The following is a 20,299-nucleotide window of genomic DNA, read 5'->3' as shown; positions in this document are numbered from 1 at the left end:
TTTTCTTTTCCCTTTCGAAAAATAATCTCATAATCATATTCCAGAAGTTTGGATAACCATTTCTGTTGCTCTATAGAAGAAAGTTTTGGTCAAGAAAATATTTCAGACTCTTGTGATCTGTAAGAATCTTGAAATGTCTACCAAGCAGATAAGGTCTCCATTTCTGAACTACAGAGACAATTGCAAGCATTTTCTTATCATAAACTGAAAGATTTAAATTATTTCATGTTAAGGGTTTGCTATAATAAGCAATTGGTCGACTAGACTTCATTAACACAGCTCCTAACCCATTTCCAGATGCATCACACTTCAAGGAAAATTCTTTTGAAAAATCTGGAAGAATTAAAACTGGTGTTGTAGTAAGAGCCTTTTTAAGCACTTTGAATGCAGTAGTAGCAGTATCATTCCAGAGAAATGCATCTTTCTTCAGTAGTTTATGTAAGGGTGCACTAAGCTTACCAAAATTCTTAAATTTTTTGCGATAATAGCTTGCTAAACCCAAAAATCCGCGTAATTCCTTTAGTGAAGTTGGAAGAGGCCATGACAAAATACTTTGAATCTTATCCTGATCAACTGAAACACCTTCAGAAGAAATTACGTGACCCAAATACTTCACTGTATTTTGTGCAAATGTGCATTTAGACTCTTTGGTAAATAACTGATGAAGTCTCAACAATTCAAATACCAAAGACAAATGGTGAATATGCTCAGACATGTTCTTACTGTAAATAAAAATGTCATCGAAAAATACCAGCACAAAACTGCGAAGATGAGGACGAAAAATATGATTCATCAACCCTTGAAAGGTGGCCGGGGCATTTGAGAGGACCAAACGGCATGACTAAGAATTCATAGTGTCCATCATGAGTGCGAAAAGCATTTTTTGGAATGTCTGGTTTATGCATAAGTAATTGATGATAAGCAGATCAAAAATCTTTGGTAAAAATTGTTGCACCATGTAGTTCATCCAATAACTCATCCACCATTGGTATTGGAAAATGATATTTTATGGTTATCTTATTAAGAGCTCTATAATCAACACACATTCGCCAAGAACCATCCTTCTTACGTATCATCAATATGAGAGATGAATAAGGACTAGAACTCGGTCTAATAAATCCAGTTTGCTGAAGTTCATGCACTATCTTCTCAATTTCGTCCTTTTGAAAATGTGGGTAACGTTAGGGCCTGGCATTGACAGGTACAAAATCTGGAAGCAAATTGATACGATGATCATGTAGTCTCTCAGGATGTAATGTTGTTGGAGCCTTGAAAATATCAACATATGTAGAAAGTAATTCATGCAACTCACGTGGAATGATTGGAGTAGCATTGATTGAAGTATTTAATGTAGATATTTGTAGGAAAACTGCAAAAATTTCTCTGGATAATAAATGCTGCATGGACTTTGTATCCAAAAGCATCATGCTGGAAGAATTTTGTCCTAGTAAAACCACATATTTCTCTTGGATTCGAAACTTCATCATTAACTTTGAAAAATCCCATGTAATAGATCCCAATGTGCGTAACCATTGGACTCCTAGGGCAGCATCACAACCACTGATATCAAGAAGATGAAAATCTGTGGAAAAAGAATAATTTGGAAGTTTAACCTGTATATTACGGCAAAATCCACGAGTCTGTATTTGAGCACCATCACCAACAGTAACTTGTAAGGCAGCCTCTTCAGATTGTGTAGAATACCCACACTGCTTAGCAATTTTAGGATGAAGAAAATTATGGGTTGAGCCAGAGTCAATTAATATTGAGAATGGCTGAGCTTTAGTGTAATCCAAGATACGCATGGTTCTAGGAAAAGAAGAACCCATTAACGAGTGCAAAGAAATTGTTGGTACACTGTGCTCTGTAGGAACAACTTGAGTAATATCTTCAACATTTTCTTGACCGATATCATCCTGTGATTCTTCAACGTCATCTGTTGTTGGAGGAATATGCAAAAGTAATAGTCTTGGATTTAAACATAAATGACCAGGCTGATATAGTTGGTCACAATTAAAGCAAAGTACCTTTTCTCTCTTTTCCTTTTGTTCTTCCCAAGTAAGCCGTTTAACACCAGCAGGTAAAGGATTTTTCCTAAGTGGTAAGTTATTAGCAGCAGTAGGTGGTCTAAACTGGTTTGATCGAGAGAGTTGTTTGGAAGTAGCGAGTAATACTGCCTCTTGATTCAGTGCTTTTTTAAAGGCGGAAGCTAAAGTAGTTGGTTCAAATAACTTCACCACAGAATCAACCTCAGGTTTTAAGGAATGAATGAACAAATTAATAAAGTGAGATTCAGAAAAATCCACAAAATTTAAAAGACGTTCAAATTCAGGAATGTGATCCTTAACAGTACCTTTCTGTTTGATTGTGCTAATTGCCATCTTAGCATCAATAAACTTCTCAGGGGAGAATCATTCACGCACGAGAGAACAGAATTGTGGCCATGTTGGGTTGACAATCGTAGTTCTCTTCCAACGGAACCATGCATTAGCGTCTCCTTTAAGATGAGCAGCAGCCAATGATACCTTCATATTATTAGCAATAGCATGCCAAGAAAAATATTGTTCAGCTTGAAATAACCAACCGTCAGGGTCATCACCATCAAAGGAAGCAAACTTCAGGTTAACATGTGGAATGCGAGGTGGAGTTTCAAGAATTCCACCACCATTTTTATTTGTATTACGATTTGTATGGGTTTGAGAAATATCTTCTGTTGATTTAAGATGAGGAAGGAGTTCTTGAAGCACATCACGAAAAGCTTTAGTTAAACCTGTGGTAAGAGATTTTTCATGTTCAGCGAGATCAATTTTACGGTTAGCTCTATCGTCTTCACGAGCTGATTTTTCTTCTGCACGTAGTTTCTTAACCGCAGCTTCATCCAACTCACGATCTTTGTTGATAGTTTCAACCAGTGTATCAAGTTCGGTTGTAACATCATTAATACTCTGTTGTAGGTTAGACAAATCGTCTGTGTACGTCATTGGAAAAAAATGGTGTAAAAATAGGTACAGGATAAACCTGCTCTGAACCAGATGTTAGGGTTCAAACCAAAACAGTGTGAAGATAATCTGCACACGTAGTAAATAAGTGTTGTGAAGAACTTATGCACGCAAATAACCAAGATAAATACGCTTTTTAATGGAGGTTAGCCACAAAATTTGAGAGATTAAGAAGTTTAAGACGAAGAAGAAGAAGAGAGGTTGAAGAAAAATTGAAGAAGAACTTGAGTCTTGCATTAATTCTTTTGCTATTATAAAGCTCAAGAGTTGTATTTATAACTCTAAATACTTGCAAGGCAAGTTATACTAACTATGGAATCCTAACTAGCTACGGAATTAAAGACAAGTTAAAAATAGGAGTACTTAATTAAAGGAAACTAAGCTAACTCAGTGTTGGTACCGCAACATATTGTGAAACAAAAAATAGAGAACAAAAGATACAAAGTAGAGGGGAAGAAGAAGTAAGAAATCTTATTATTACGCGTGTAGAATACAAGAGATTAGACCTCTATTTATATAGATAGAAGAAACTCTAATGTTAAACACGTGAGAATCTAAGTAAATAAAAAATGGTTTATAACAAAAATCGATTATTTTCTTCATAGAGTTACGTATTTTGTTCTGGTCCGGAAGAATTTGTGTGGTTCGAAAGAAGTTTAAATCCAAAAAATCATGTAGATCCCTTACGTTCTAGCAATTCATGGAAGCATACCTTAAAAGGGTAATGGTGGAACATAAATCTCAATTCTCAAATGTAGAGAAGAATAAATTATTATTATTTTAATAATAGATTTACATTTCCAATGTAATCAAAAATCAATTTTATCCCTGTTAACTTGTATGCGGGATCCTCTTAGGCTTAAGAAAGCAGTGTAAATGTATCTAAATGGTTGGAGCTGGAGATCACTCTTCTAAGACACCATTTCTTCTCTCGAATTCCTAGTTAATAATTCAGCGAATCATTCGGGAATGATTCGCGAATCGTACCAAACTTTCCGAATCTATATGATACGTGCTACGCCCATTATATGGAAGTTTCGAATTATTCATGAACAATTCGGTAGATTAGTTCGGAAAGCTGATTCACCAATTGAACCCACGACCCCTAGCTTGGTAAGTAACTTCAACCATTGAGCTAACTTGGTATTGTTGTATATTTTTATTATATTATAAATATAACACATAAAATTTGGATTAAATCATAATTTTAGCTTACTATAATATTCAAAATATACTTTTTATTAATTTGATGTACCGCGAATTTTCATTTCCGAAATCATATCTCAAAAACGAATTATACACATACGTATACCGTTCCGAACTACTGCCGAACAACGAACCGATGACCGGATTTTTGACGGAATCCGATTCACCCGAATCTGTATAATTCTCGTATGTATGCCGTCCCGGACTCCTCTCCGTATCCCGAATTACTAAGTAGGCTATCCATCATCAATCTTTTTCGAATATATAAGTTGGATGTTTCAACGGATTTCTGATCTTTCTTTTCTGGGTTTGCTTGCTTGGTTTCTTTTGTATTTTCGTCAGTGATACAGGGGTTTTGGCCCCTTGTATTCTCCTTTTAGTCATTAATGAATTACGGTTGATGTTTTCAGATAAGAAAAATAAAAGATAAAAGAAAATATTTGACCTACAATATATTCCATTATTGTTTTTTTAATGAAAAAAAAAACTGTTCCATGTTTTGGGACATCAAAGCCAGTCACATCAACAACAAATGCAGCATTAGTCACTACTACCCATATGATTGGGTTACAACACCAGTAACACCTAATGCTGTTGGTGTACCGATGTTAGAGAAAAATTGACGGAGCTCAAAAAAGAAGGGAGTTCTTGTTTATACCCCACAAAATATTAATGGTACCCCTTTTATTAGTTTTGTTAGTTATAATTTGATTAACATGAAATTCTTCCAAAATTTTGATATTGATATCCCCTTAGATTTTTTTTTTATAACCATATATAACCGTAAAAAATATATCTTATATACGTGTATGAAAAAATAATTTTTCTTCCAAATAAAGAACATAATTTGTATTGTGAGATTAATGGTGAGATTATATAATAAGAATATACTATTCTTATGGAAGAAGACGGAAACTTGCATATTGTAGTTTTATTTTCTAATCACAATATCTCAAAAATTTGTTTCTTCATTATGGAAAGTAATTTGGTTCCAGTAAGATAATTTCAATAGATACTATTATAATTTACATGAACAATAATTCTAAACAAGAATAGACCAGGTTGAGAAGATCATTTTGTTCAATCAAGTACATAGGTTTTGTCTTATAGCAGCATACATGTTTCGAGTGATTTGAATGAAACATCTTATTGAACCTAATAATAATTAATCAAAATGTCAACTTTTTGTTTATTACGTAAAGCTACGAGCTTGATTGAGATGAAGAGTGGAAAAGAGAAAGAGAGATTATTTGACTCTCTTCCTTGTTTATGTAACGACTTTGTGATTAAGTGTATTTTAATCAAAATAAGACAGAGAGCATAATTGTATAGATAATTAATAAGAAGAAAGTTTATGGATTACTTACAATTTACAGAGGGCTAATGAAATTCCCACCAATTTCAATTTGCAAAGGGCTAATCCATCGACACGCAACAATGAATTAAAAACATGATTCCTAAAATAAAAATTCAAAACCAAAATTAGGATTTTACGAGCTAACATTAGCTTTAGACATCCCAGGAAATGACGAATCCCAATTTTTTTTTTAAAAGGATTGAGGTTTTGCCGATACAGATAGAGAGAAAAAGAGAACTCGATATTTTTCATCAATTTCACTGATTTGCGTTTTTATTTATGATTCGTTGTCTGGGGGTATAAAGTTTTTGATGGGGTAGGTCGTAGGTAGATAAATGTTGAGGGTATGTAGATAAAAGGGTATCATTAGAAAATCTGGGGGTATATAGGAGAAGACCCAAAAAGAATTCTTACCTTTGAATTTGGCACCTTGGTGCGCACCGTAAGACACCTTCATCTGGAAGGTGATATCATGAATGTATGTAGAGCAGTGCTATCCCGTACGACCTTACGGGAAGCCATTCCGCTCAAGCGTCTTCTTTACCGTTAGATCATGCTAAAACCCAGATCTAACAGCGTTGAACCCTTTAGGGAAAATGATATGTCCTTTCCTGAAACTGGTGGGTCCTTCCTGAAAGTGACAGGTACTTTCCTGAATGTGAATCTAACCATTGATTTGAGCATCCAACGATAAAGAAACCGCTTTTACGGGTAGTCATTCCGCAAAGTCATGTGGGATAGCATTTGTCGTATTAAATGCAATAAATGACAGATTGCACTTTGTCAGTATAATTTCAAACACCGTGTTCTTTCTTAATTCACTTGAGAGCTAGAAATGTTCTTTTGTTCCTAGATTAGGTACTAATGCAGCCCATGAAGTGGTTGCTTATGCTAAAATATTATTAGCAGATGAAGAATGGGTCTACAATTGGCCTGTGCAACTAGCTAAGGTCAAATTGAAAGAGATGTAAACAATTTTAGTCATTAAATCCAATGAATTCCCTTTCTATTGGGAAAAAAAAAGCCAACTCAACGCGTTTTTCCTTCAAAAACAAAAGCCTCTCGCACCAACTTTCTCTGTCTCTCTTAATCCTTTTTAGTTTCTCAATTTTCAAGAAAGCAAACATAACATGATTTATAGGGATCATACCGTCATTATTGGGGACTGATACGATTTAGCCGATCCAACAGCCAGGATCATTTAAGATCTTGAGATGGTATCAATCCCTAGTAATGTTGGTATCAACCCTTATAAATCGTGAAACATAATCCCTAACTTTCTAAGAAATTTGGAGCTGAATCGGGAGAAGAAGAGGAAGAATGTTAATCCTTCCGGAAGATCTCTATCCAGTCATACTTGTAAGGGTACCAGCGGAATCATTACATGCATGTAAATGCGTTTGCAAGAATTGGTATGCCTTAATTTCTACATCTGAATTTGTTAAGTCGCAACTTCATCGTATTACCCAGAAAAACAGCCCCATTCTCATGCTTGAGCAGGAATATATCAAATGTGTAAATTACTCCATAGGTTATGATTCATCAGATCCCCAAATTGATGAAATGAAGTACCCATTCAAATCTTTACATTTCGATGTTCGATTGTTGGCTACATGTAACGGCCTCGTTTGTGTTTGGTTGTCCAAGTATGATGGTGTTAGAATTAGAGATATTCTTTGTTTTTGGAACCCAGTCACAAGAGAATATAAAAAAAATACGCGAATCACCAATTGAACTTGAGGATTTCATTTTATACATAAATGCTTTATGCTATGATCACAAAAATGATGATTACAAGTTTGCAATAGGAGTAAAACATTTTGGAAGCTGGGGGAGTACTCTAGTCCAAGTCTATACGTTATCATCAAATTCCTGGAAGACAAAAAAGACCATAACGAATTGGTTTCGTGCTGAAACAGCTGGGGTGCTGGTTAATGGAGACCTTCATTGGTTAGTAACGGCTCCATCCAACTCTGTCATCATGCTCTCTCTGAATATCAGCGACGAGAGTTTCAACAAAATGCAACTACCAGAAGGACTTCCGGAGAAGAAGATCAATCTATCTATGGATTTGGGAGTCTTGCGAGGGTGCCTTTGCGCACTTTCCAGATACATTAATGTGAAGATTGGTTTTGAAGTCTGGGAGATGCTGGATTATGGAGTATGTCATTGCCCATCGAAAAATGGGTCATTTGCCCATAACTCATAAAGTACGTGAATAATGGACTAGTAAAATATAGATCTAGGTGAAAAAGACAGAAGAAAATTTAGTCTTATATATCCTTTATTTTAAACTTTATTCTTTATTATATTCTTTTTTCTCTCCTATTTAGTTTATATCTATAATTTAAAATTAATCGTGAGAAAAATCTTAACTTCCGAAATATAAGTCGGATTTTGGTAAAATTTATATTTTTGGAAAGGGCTCAAAAATCTCTACAAAACAAGATCTATTCTTGATATAAAATTCGAACTAAAAAAATTAATTTTTAAACCATGCCGAGGATACATTATGCACCCAGGTGCAACCTGGCCAAAATTAATTTCCTATAAAAATATACATTATGCACCTAGGTGTAACTTGACCGAAATTTATTTTGTATAAGGATATGCATTATGCACCAGGTGCAACCTTGCCAAAACATCTTTCTATAAGAATCAAAAAAATATACATTATGCACTCGGGTGCAACCGACCTAAACCTAGGTCCCGTTAGAATTATACATTATGTACGCAGGTGCATCTTATATCTTCGCGGATAAATCTAGGTTTATCTTAGTAATCACTTGTAATATATTATGCATAAAAAAAAATCATTAGTTCATGATCTGCAATAAATCCACCACCATTACCATCACATTCACTATCAAAGCATCAACCAAAAACAAGTATTAAAGAAGAAAAATAAGAAAAAAACAAAAAATTCAAAAAATATACATTATGTACTGGAGTGCATCTAGGCAAAACCTATTTTTCTGTCAGAATATATATATATGCACTCGGGTGCATCTTGTACAACTAAACTCTATCAGAGAACCTACTCAATTCGCGACTCCAAACACACATATCCCGCTTCCAACAAGTACCCCATCCAACAAGTACCCCTTTCATGATTCAGTGGAACTTTGTTGTTCCCACTTTATCTTCCCACTTCCATCATTCGGAAATAGTAGTACCAGGTCGCTATTTTGTTGCATTTTCTCCCTGTTTTTGCAGGATTGGTTCAAGCATTTATACACACACCTGACATGCATGTTGCTGGTGAAGATAGAATGACTTTAGTTTGACTAGTATTAGTTGAACTCAGAGAGCAAGAAACAATAACTCGTGGAATGAACAAACTTGGTTCAGACGTGTCACTACCAATACACATCTCCACTATACCAGCGGAACAAACATGGTGATCTTGATCTAAAATCGTACGAAAAAAATCTTCTTTTGTTATCTCGAGTTAACAAATTTTTTTGAGATTGGTTGGAGTTGCATATGCACTTCTTAGCTCTTCTAGTTCTTGAGACAGGTTCACACTTTGTCTTATTTTTCTTTTACCATTAAATGATTTTATTTTTTTCTTTACCGTTAAATGATTTTTCAACATCGGAAGACATATCAATTTTTTAAAATTGTTAAATCGTTAATGGAGGAAGAGATAATCAAATTAACAACTAGCGAAAGATCAACTATTTCCTCTTCTTCAAAATCATATGAATTAGAGGTCTCATTTAGAGTTACAGTTAGTGCCTTGCTTCCGGTGTATTTCCTAAGATTAGGACAGTCTTTATCCATATGAACAAAACCTTTACACAAAGCACTGAGCTGATATTCATCATCTTCTTCTTCTTGATACTTTTTGTTCTTGACAGGCACTCGATCATGGGGTCTAAAAGATCGATGCATATCTTTTATAAATATCTTATTTATTTTCTTCAAGAGATCTCGAAACTGTCTAGTGATTAATGATAATGACTGTTCAATATCATCATCATAATCTTCTACAATCGGTTCATCAGAATCATCTGGCAATCTATTTTTCTCCATAGGAGCTTTTGGAAAATTTTCATCTTTAAAAGCGATTCCTTTATCTTGAATAGATTGTGATTCATGATCAAAGATCTTTAACTTTCCAATACTTCGTGAAAGAGTTGAATGATCATTTGCTTCTATCTTTGCATGTTTCTTAGATTCGTATCTAGATTGCAACGATCTACGAATTTTGCATACTATATCCTTTTCAGAAATAATCTTTCCAAGAGAGAAAGAAACATTAAATATCTCAGAGAATTTAATATGAAACTCTTCAAAGGTGTTGTTGTCATCCATTAGAAGGTTTTCCTAATCATAAGTGAGAGTTTGAAGTCTAAATTCCTTTCTGAGTTTCCTTCGAATACGATCTGAAGATTATTCCAAGATTCCTGTGAAGTTTGGCATATGGATACATGATGTTGTAGATCACGACTTATAACATGTATAATAAAATTTGAATCATCTAAATTCTGCTTTGCAAAAGCTTTTTCTTCGCATGAATAATCCACTAAGCTTTTAAATTCAGTTTCCGAACCTTGTATTTTCGGGCGATTATAACCATCGACGACAAATAACCAAGTATTAAAGTCTCGTGATTGAAGAAAAGATAACATACAAGACTTAAATCATAGATAGTTTTTTCCGTCAAATCTTGCCGATACGTTAAGTGAATTCGATTCATGTGAACTCGAATTCATTTCTTATAGGTTGGATCGAACCAAATACATATTGTTAGATATTTTCGTGTTTGCCTGCTCTGATACCAATTGAAAAGACGAGGGTACCAAAATACACCACAATCTTTTATTTATCCACCTATAAGTTATCTTACCGAAAGTGATTGTCTATGGACAAAGTCGAGATAATGAAACAAATCAGTGTTCACACTTTTTGTGATTGTCTATGGATACGAGATCGAGACAATACGACTACCAAAATGTGATACTTGATAATAGGTTCGGACTTAACCAAACTATATAGGATCACTATCAAGTAAATACAAAGTTAACGTTTGTGTATTTTACTTTTAATTATAATAAACAATTATAATTGCGGAAATAGAAAAGTAAAAGACACAACAAGATTTTGTTAAAGAGGAAACTGCATATGCAGAAAAACCCCAGGATCTAGTCCAGAACTGGATACTCTCAGAATTCCGCTATACAAAATCTATACCAATTTCATATAGTTGAGACCAAGCAACTACCCCTAGTTCACTTAGTTCCCTTAGTATCACTGCTCTCCCGACTTCGATGAGTGCATGCACTGGAACAATTTTTTAGGATCGTATTCCAAACAGTAAAGGAACAATAAATCTGTTTGGTAACAACTCTTTCGATTCTTTCAAGATAAAGATATCTCAAGTCATACACAAAGGCTCTTCCGTTTAATCTAATAAACTCATTTTCATGGTTAGATCAATCTATCCAGTAACTACAAAGTAGTCAAGTTTGGATTCACAATCAATCGATATAGATTCTAACAAGAAACTATAAAGTGATGCCGATCTCACGCAACTAATCAATCGAATATCCGATTCTAGTTGGATCCAAGCCGATCAAGGTTTGTGCACACCCAAAGATAAGAGAACCAAATAAGAAATCTTTTTTGTCTTCCAATCTTCTTTAATCTTCAATAAACACTTGCACAACACCACTTGAATCTCTTGTTATAAATCACACATAAAACGGAGTCTGTTAACTATGGATTATCACAAGATGTCTTTAGATATACAAACAGTTCTAAAGATCCCATCAATATTTCGATCTAGTTTGAGTGAATCTTATATAAAAAGAGAAGATTCTCAAGAATAAACAAACTAGGTGCAATCATAGTTTCAACAACCGTTAGTCAATCGAATCAATCAAAAACTAATAACACTACAATTATCAAGTTTCCCACCAACGGTATTCATAGAGATTCTCGATCCACAGAAGTCTTTAAATGAGCGGTCGTAAGAGATTTCACCTAATTAGGATACTTTCCACTTGGCTCCACCAGAAACAACAAAAACATCAAGTTTTCCTGGCTCTTAGGATAGTTTGCTAGAAATGCAAACTTAGGTATTTATAGACCAAGGATGTTTGGACACCAAGGAATTTCCAAAACTGAAAATATTCTCAAGATGTGCAATGAATAACAAAATTCGATTTCCTAATTCCAATAAATGCTTGTCCAAAATTTCTGAAATCTCTCGATAGAAAATCGTAAATACACATTACTAATTTTTATTCTCTAGAGATATGCATTTAATTGCTAAAAACCTTAATTAAAAGATTCTCAATTTATTTCGGCCCAAAATCTCCTTGAGTACTAAGGAATATCTTTAAACAGTAATTGATAAGAGTTACAATATGTGTTCAAAGTATGTTGACATCTTTTCAGTGTAAATCCTTATTCATATTTACATGGATTTACATTCTTGGGATCGGTTATACCACACTTCCAAACAAGTTTATAATTGGTTCACCTGTATTCCAGGATCACAATGTGATATATCAAATATCAAATCACATACATGGGTTCAATAGGTTCTACCAATCACTAGGATCGGTTATACCTTAATATGGACGCACTTTTGATCGGTAACACAAGTTACCAGAACCGGTTACATCAGTTACCAGGATCTGTTACATCAATTACCATGACCGGTTACCATATACTGGTATTACTTGTAATCGGTCACACCAGTTACCAGGATCGGTCGGTTATACCAATTACCAGAATCGCTTACACCAATTACTAGGACCGGTTACACCCATTACAAGGATCGATTACACACACTCTGTGATCGGTCGCACCAATTACAAATATAGATCATACCATCTCATGGTGATTACTTAGGATCGGTTACACTAATTAATAAAAACTAGTCATATCAAATCATAAGTTAGGCATTATGATTAGTTATACCAAGATACATAACAAAGTTACGATCGGTTCGACCATATCACACATATTGGTAATCCAAAGATTTGCAATGAATAGTCGTACCAATAAGCGTAGCGATTTCCCTTTCGATTCATAATCATAACAGTATATACAAGATTATATCGTTGTCATATGTACGAAGCTTTAAAGGTAAGCGTTATACTTCATAGTCTAACTCCCTAATACGAGGATCATACAAATATGACCATGTCACATCACTAGAGTATCAAACAATATGTACATTATATACAGCTTCGCAGTTATGTTTTTAATATAACACAACTTGGAAGATAGTTAGGAATGAAACATTTCAAGTCAATATTACTAACCTCAAGAGGAAGGATGATGTTGTCGTTGTAGTTCGCTTATTCTTCACTTTCTTTAGGTCTTCGGAGTAATACTTGTATGTCTCAACATTCCTAGACTTTCTAGTCTAACCTAAACGAAGTTGACTTTAGCATACAATTAAACGACTTTAGATGAGTTTTGAGTCACTATAATATAACAACCAAACTTGACATACCAGCACTTGGTGAGTTCAACCGATCTATGCTCTAACACCCATCTCCGTGTGTTACTGGTCCTCCCATATTGAATTCTCCAGTCATATGCCGGATACATACATTATCAGGAAACTATTGAAATGGTGATATTAATTTTAGAGAAAAAGCTTCTATACTAAAACTACTATCCCATTTGGGTTTTCTTGTTAGTTTTGTACACCTCTTTAGAGAAGTAAATAGTTGTTCATCTCTCTTGTGAAGATCACTTGCAACCTTTAAAATTTTCTTGAAAGGCATACATGTATGTCGAAAATGACCACAAGAACCACAAAACATACATGTACCAACATATTTAACTCATATGATAAATTCTGAGTCACATCAGATTTCACAAAGCCTAAACCTCGCTTATCTCCTGACTTACGACAATCCTTCAGGGAAGAATTAAAAGAGTTTGTAAAATCCATTGAAGATTCTTTGACATACTTCAAATCCTTACTTTTTACAATTTCTGCAACAAGATCAGTATTGATCCGGATTTGTTCATCTAACTTCTTCTAGAGATCAACTACCTCTTCAGAGCATTCTCGAAGATCAAAGTTTTTGATATAAATTTCACAACGAAGACCATCAATTTTCCTTATTAATCATTATTTTTCTCGATAAAGATTGTTAATGATTATCTCTAGATCAAGACACTCAACCTCATCGATGGTTTCTAGAACACACTCGGAATTGGGTATATCTAATCTTGGTGAAGCATTTACAGAGATTTACTATCCATAGGGTCAGACTGCTACAAACACAGACTTATGAGGTCTTAACATGTTTGCCTTCTCTGATACCAATTGAAAAGGCGGGGATATAACAAACACACCCATTAATTCGTTCGACAATCTATATGGACTAACTCCAATATTATTCCGAGAGCACCAGCTGATAAAGCAAGTTCAACAAAGAAAGATATCAAAGAGTTATACCACTGTTTCTCAAATCAATCAACAAATCAAACAGATATAAATCTATGAGCCCGATTGATGTGAGAAATACTTGGACGGTACCAAAGACCAATGCCCAAGTGTCAATCAATTTATATCCAACAAACAAAGGTCAGATTTACCAATTGATTGAACTACGCTCATCCTGTGATATTTCAATTATATAAACAAATATAATGCGGAAAAGAAATAACACGGACACCAGAAATTTCGTTAATGAGGAAACCGAAAATGCAGAAAAACCCCGGGACCAAGTCCAGATTAGAACACCACACTGTATTAAGCCTCTACAGACACTAGCCTACTACAAGTTAACTTTGGACTGGTATGTAGTTGAGCCCTAACCAAGTATCACACTGATTAAGGTATAGTCGCGTTCTTTACGCCTCTAAAACCACACCGGGTTCTGCGCACTTGATTCCCTTAGCTGATCTCACCCAAAACTAGGAATTGCTACGACCCAAAGTCGAAGACTAATAAACAAACCTGTCTCCCACAGATAAGTATATTCTGATAGATAAATTTGTCTCCCACATAAGTACCTATGAAGTTTTGCTCCGTCTTTTGATAAATCTAGGTGAACAAGATGAAAAAGCGGGGGTCTAAAAACCTCACCCAATATTTCTCTTAACAATCTGTGTGGACTAACTCCAATATACTTTCAAGAGAATCAAGTAGACAGTTAAACTCAATCTTAAGAAAAATATATCAAAGAGTTAATATCTCTATCTTTAATTCAATCTGCAATCAACAAATACAAATATGCGAGCCCGATCGAATATAAGAGATAAAAACTTGAACGGTACCGAAGACCAATGTTCAAGGATCAATCAATTTCAATCAACACCAAAGGTTGGATTTCCTAATTGATCGATCCAACGCACAACCTGTGATATTTCAATTACATAAAAAAATATAATGCGGAAAAGAAAGAACACAGACACCAGAAGTTTTGTTAACGAGGAAACCGCAAATGCAGAAAAACCCTCGGTACCTAGTCCAGATTTGAAAACCAAACCATATTAAGACGGTACAAATTCTATCCTACTACAAACTAACTTCGGTCTGGACTGTAGTTAAAACCCAATCAATCTCACACTGATTCAAGGTACAGTTGCGCTCCTTACATCTCTGATCCCAATAGGATACTACGCATTTGATTCCCTTAGCTGATCTCACCCAATACCAAGAGTTGCTACAACCCAAAGTCGAAGACTTTAATAAACAAATTTGTCTCACATAGAAAAGTCTACAGTAATAGATAACTTTTTCTCCCACAGAAATACCTACGAGTTTTGTTCCATCTTTTAATAAATCAAGGTGAACAGGAACCAATCGATAACCCAGACTTATATTCCCAAAGAACAACCTAGAATTATCAATCACCTCACAATAATCTTAATAGACTAGCGAAAGAAGATATTTCTGAATCACAAACAATGAGACGAAGATGTTTGTGACTTGTTTTCTATCTTTCCCATCGGAGATATAAATCTCAAGTCAATCTTACGATTGTACTCAAACGATAGAAACAACAAGATCAGATCACACAACCACAGAGAAAATAGTTGGGTCTGGCTTCACAATCCCAATGAAGTCTTCAAGTTAGGGGGATTAGGTTTCCCAGTTGTTGTGCGCTCTGCATATCGGGCGACTAAATCAGAGGTCAACTCGGGAATTTTTTTTTTCGTCACTCTCGTTTTCTGTGCAATCCAGCATTAATCTCAGGTGAAATTGTTGATTTCTTATATCAATCGTCATGCCTTGTGGGATTATTAAGCATTAATTCATGTATTTTATCATGGATACTTGTTCTAAAACATCGAATGATTCTATGAAGTCATCTTCCGTTGAGGGAATAAAAATTCCTTCAATATAATTATCAGATGATTTATTTGAGAAAATTTTAGATCGATGGAGTTTTTCTTTGATTGGAAGGTTAAACTTACAGAAAATTAAATTTGTAGATGCTGCAATAATTATCCGAAGTCAATGGAAATTAGTTGGAGATTGTAAACGTATACCATTAGGTAGAGGTTTCTTTACAATTAAATTGGATAATGCTACAGATAGAGCTTACATCAAATTTCAAATATGGGAAGTTACAGATCAAGTATTGAAAATTAGAAATTAGGTTTATAATTGTAGACCTGTTAATCAGAGAAGTTCTAAGGCTTTTGTTTGGGTGAGATTTCCAGGTTTAGGTCTTGAATTCTGGAGTGAATCAATTCTCTTTAAGATATGTAAGGAAATTGGTAATCCAATTAAAATTGATGCAGCAACAGCCAAATGTGATGTTGGATACTATGCAAATGTGTTGGTAGAAGTAGATTTTGCCTTTCTAATTCCAAACAAAGTGTGGATTGGAACTAAATATGGAGGTTTCTTACTAGAAGTCTCTATTCCAGACTGTCCTAAATATTGCAGTACTTGTAAAATGGTTGGACATTTTATCACAGAATGTAGAGTTGAGAAAAACAAGAGTACTACAAATAAATCAGCAAAAACTCATACTCCTCAACAACTCAAGGTAAACTCAGTATCAATTCAACAATCTAATCCTTCCACAACAAATAATTCAGCAAAAACTCATACTCCTTTGAGGAAACCTTTTGATATATGTGATAGATCAAAATGTGATGATGAAGATTCTATAATTCATACTATTCATGTCACTCCAACTATCCATATTTCTCAAGCTAACAATATTGTTGATAATGGAAGATTTAGTCCTCTTGAATGTGTGGAAGAAGATACTATTCTTGAAGGAATAAAAGTTAACAATGCAGTGGAATCAGATGGTTTAGAAACACCAAAAGTGTTGGAAGTTCTTGAAGATAATACTCTACAAAATAATACAGTTAACTTTATAGATGGAAAAACAGGAAATGTATCCAATGAAACTATTAAGGTAGCTTCTTGGTCTAAAGTGGTTGAAACGAAAGTGATTAATTCTTCAGCTTCTACTTCTCAGAATTCACCTGGTAAAGTAAAAGGTGTTAATCTAGTTGTTGCTAATAATAAATACATCTTCAGGAAAAATCAAGGTAAAGGAGGTACCAAAAATCCTCTACAAACCAAATGAAGATAGTATACTGGAATATCAGGGGACTGAGAAGACCTAGGGCTCAGGATAAATTAAGGTCTTTGGTTAATCAATTTAGTCCATCTCTGATTTGGATTGCAGAACCAAAAGTATTTTGTAGTGAATCATTTTGTAGTAAGCTGAATCTCCATGGAATGCAGAGCATCGTGATTCATAATTCCACATCATCAAATAAAGGTAACTTATGGTTATTTTGGAATAAATCTTTAGCTACTCTCAAGTTATTTCCATTTCCATCCAAATGATTACTGTTAGCATTGGAGATGTTCTAGTATTAGGTGTACTCATGTTAAAAAGATTCAAAGGAAATTTCTATGGTCAGAAATGGAAGTAATTAGTGAACTTAAGAAGCCATGGATTGTTCTAAGTGATTTTAATGCAATTATTTCACCTGAGGAGAAGGTTGGTGGTAAAACTCAAAATAGGAATTCAATGCTAGACTTTATTCATTGTCTAAATGCATGTGATTCAAGCACCTAAAACAGGTTTATAATTTTCTTGGTCCAATTGTCAACAAGGAAAAAATAGAATACTATGCACTCTGGATAGAGTTTTTTTTAATTCTCTATGGATGCAATTATATGGAGATTGGGGATATAAAGTTGGCTTGAGAGTAGTATCAGATCATGCTCCATTATTGGGTGATTGTGCACGTACACCCAAGCCAAAAAATATTCCTTGGAGATTTCAAAGAATATGGATTGATCATTTATCCTTCTTAGCAGAGGTAAACAAAGTTTGGTCCAATCCTATAGTTGGTGATCCTGCTTTCATATTTATGCAGAAACTTAAAAAATTAAAAAAATTCTTAAATGAATGGAATTGGAGTACTTTTGGAAATGTTTATACCAAAATTAAGGAAGCTGACGATAAAGTTAAAAGTGCAATGGAGTTATCTGACAGAAATCCTTTTGATGAAGGTGTTTTAGTTAAGTTATTTGAAGCTCATAATGAACATGCTTGTAGAGAAGTGCAGGTTAATACACTTATGAAACTCAAATCAAGGGAAAATGGATTACACATGGTTCAGCAAATACGAGATATTTTCATCCTAAAATGAAGATTAGACAAGCTAAAAACTTGATAAGTGAACTTGAAGATCGTCAAGGAAATATTATATGTGATCAATCAAAAATTGCTAATTCTTTAGTTCAACATTTTCAAAAAAATTTGAAGCACAAGATGTTAACATTGCTGAAGGTTTACTTGATGTTATTCCATCTGTTATTACTACTGAAGATCAAGCCATGTTAGATTCCATTCCAACTATTGAAGAGATAAAAAAAACTTATTTTTTAAATGGATCCAGATAGTGCTCCTGGTACAGATGGATTCTCTAGAGCTCTCTACAAAAACTGTTGGGAGATAATTCAAATGGACCTTAAGGAAGCAATACAATTCTACCGGAAAAGAAGGTTTATTCCAAAAGGACTCAATTCAAAATTTTTAACTCTCATACCTAAATGTGCAGGAGCAAAGAAAGCAAATCAGTTCAGGCCAATAGGATTAAGCAATGTTTTGTTCAAAATATTCATTAAAATCATTACTACAAGAATGAATGAACTTATGGTGAAGCTAATATCTCCAGAACATGCTGCTTATATCAAAGGTAGAAGCATTCAAGAACAAGGACTTCTAGCTTCGTAGATGGTTAATGAAATGAAGAAGAAAAGAAGAGGAGGTAATGTGGCTTTCCAACTAGATATCTCTCAAGCTTATGGCACTGTAAGCTGGGAATTTCTCTTTAAAGTTCTGCATAAATATGGGTTTTCCTCATGTTGGTGTGATTGGTTATTAACTATATTTAAATATGCTAAACTATCATTCATGATCAATGGTGGACCATGTGGTTTTTTTCAATGAATAGAGGTCTCAAACAGGGTGGTCCTCTATCCCCTATTTTATTTATCTTGATGGAAGATATTTTGAGTAGAAATTTTACAAATCTAGTGAACACAAGACAAATAACTCTAATGGTTGTTAGAAATGGAGTTTATCCAACACACATATTTTTGCTGATGATGTTTTCTTATTCTGTAATATATCTAAGAAGAGTCCGGAATGTCTGTTTAAGTTATTTGAAGATTACCAAGCTAGTTTTAGTCAGTTGATTAATAAATCCAAGAATAAATGCTTCATAGATGGAAATTCTTCAATCAGAAAACAACAGATTTGTAGAATGGTTAATATGGATAATGCTGGTTTCCCTGAAAACCTTGGTATTTTACTTGCTCCCGGAAGGGTAACTACTGAAATTGTTTGGCCCATAGTGGCAATGCTTCAAAATAAACTTGCATCTTGGAAAGGGAAGTTATTATCATCTCATGACAGACTTGTTCTCATCAAATCAGTTTTGTGCAGTTATCCTTTGTACAATATGGCAGTTTACAAATGGCCATCTTCCATTATTAAAATTTGTGAAAAGTTAATAAGAAACTTATTATGGTCAGGGGATAGTGAAGTCAGGAAGTATAAAACTCTATCTTGGGAGAAAGTTTGTATACCATATGATGAAGGTGGTTTGGGGATTAGAAGACTAGAAGTCATTAATAGAGCTTTGCTTATGAAAATGATGTGGAGACTGATTTCTTCTTCAGATGAATGGTCCCTTTTCTTCACTGCTAAATTCAAAAATAAATATGGAATTTGGTTCTCAGGTTGGAAATTATCTTCAGTTAGAGCAGGATTGCAATGGCCTTGGACTGCATTACAAGAAAACATTACATGATGTGTAGGCAATTGAGCTAATATCTCTGTGTGGCTTGATACATGGTATGGATCATCTCCCTTAATCCATGAAATCAGTTATACTGAATTTGTGCATAATAATCTGCAAATGAAATTTCAGAATCTTATTATTGATAATGAATGACATATCCCCCCTCAACTGCAACAGTTTTTGCATATTGATAACATGCCTAACATTGGTAGTGGAGCTGATTGCATAGTATGGAATTTACATAGCAGTGGAACTTTCAACACTGCAATGGCAGTGGAAAAATTAAATTTTAAGGAACATAAAGTAACCTGGCGTTTGGGGGTGAAAACGGTTTCTGCTGATTTTGGTAATTTCGGGTGTGTGGGTGAGAAACGAATTTAAACCCTAAACAATGTACTGCAAGGGAGTACTTTAGATTCGAGAGATAAATCTGTACAAATCCGGCCTAAACCAAGAA

General features: G+C 34.4%; 3 protein-coding genes across 3 annotated transcripts; 2 read left to right on the top strand and 1 right to left on the bottom strand.

Moving 5' to 3' along the window:
- Positions 1-223: 223 nt before the first annotated feature.
- LOC113346388 (uncharacterized mitochondrial protein AtMg00860-like) lies at positions 224-715 on the bottom strand. The gene has a single exon (XM_026589923.1). It carries the CDS (start codon positions 713-715, stop codon positions 224-226), a length of 492 nt encoding a protein of 163 aa, XP_026445708.1.
- Positions 716-7,213: 6,498 nt separating this feature from the next.
- LOC113346387 (F-box protein CPR1-like) lies at positions 7,214-7,771 on the top strand. The gene has a single exon (XM_026589922.1). The coding sequence runs from the start codon at positions 7,214-7,216 to the stop codon at positions 7,769-7,771; it is 558 nt and encodes a 185-aa protein (XP_026445707.1).
- A 10,651-nt stretch (positions 7,772-18,422) lies between these two features.
- Positions 18,423-18,770, top strand: LOC113346386. The gene has a single exon (XM_026589921.1). It carries the CDS (start codon positions 18,423-18,425, stop codon positions 18,768-18,770), a length of 348 nt encoding a protein of 115 aa, XP_026445706.1.
- The last annotated feature ends 1,529 nt before the right edge of the window (positions 18,771-20,299 follow it).

This window comes from Papaver somniferum, unplaced genomic scaffold (genome assembly GCF_003573695.1).
Source record: "Papaver somniferum cultivar HN1 unplaced genomic scaffold, ASM357369v1 unplaced-scaffold_99, whole genome shotgun sequence".
NCBI lineage: Eukaryota > Viridiplantae > Streptophyta > Magnoliopsida > Ranunculales > Papaveraceae > Papaver > Papaver somniferum.
Note: the sequence above shows the minus strand (reverse complement) of the source record. Positions and strands in the feature narration are given on the sequence as shown.

Bases quoted from the DNA above. Each gene is read 5' to 3' on its own strand.
- LOC113346388 (XM_026589923.1), bottom strand. From the start codon at position 715: ATGTCTGAGCATATTCACCATTTGTCTTTGGTATTTGAATTGTTGAGA.
- LOC113346386 (XM_026589921.1), top strand. From the start codon at position 18,423: ATGGATCCAGATAGTGCTCCTGGTACAGATGGATTCTCTAGAGCTCTC.
- LOC113346387 (XM_026589922.1), top strand. From the start codon at position 7,214: ATGGTGTTAGAATTAGAGATATTCTTTGTTTTTGGAACCCAGTCACAA.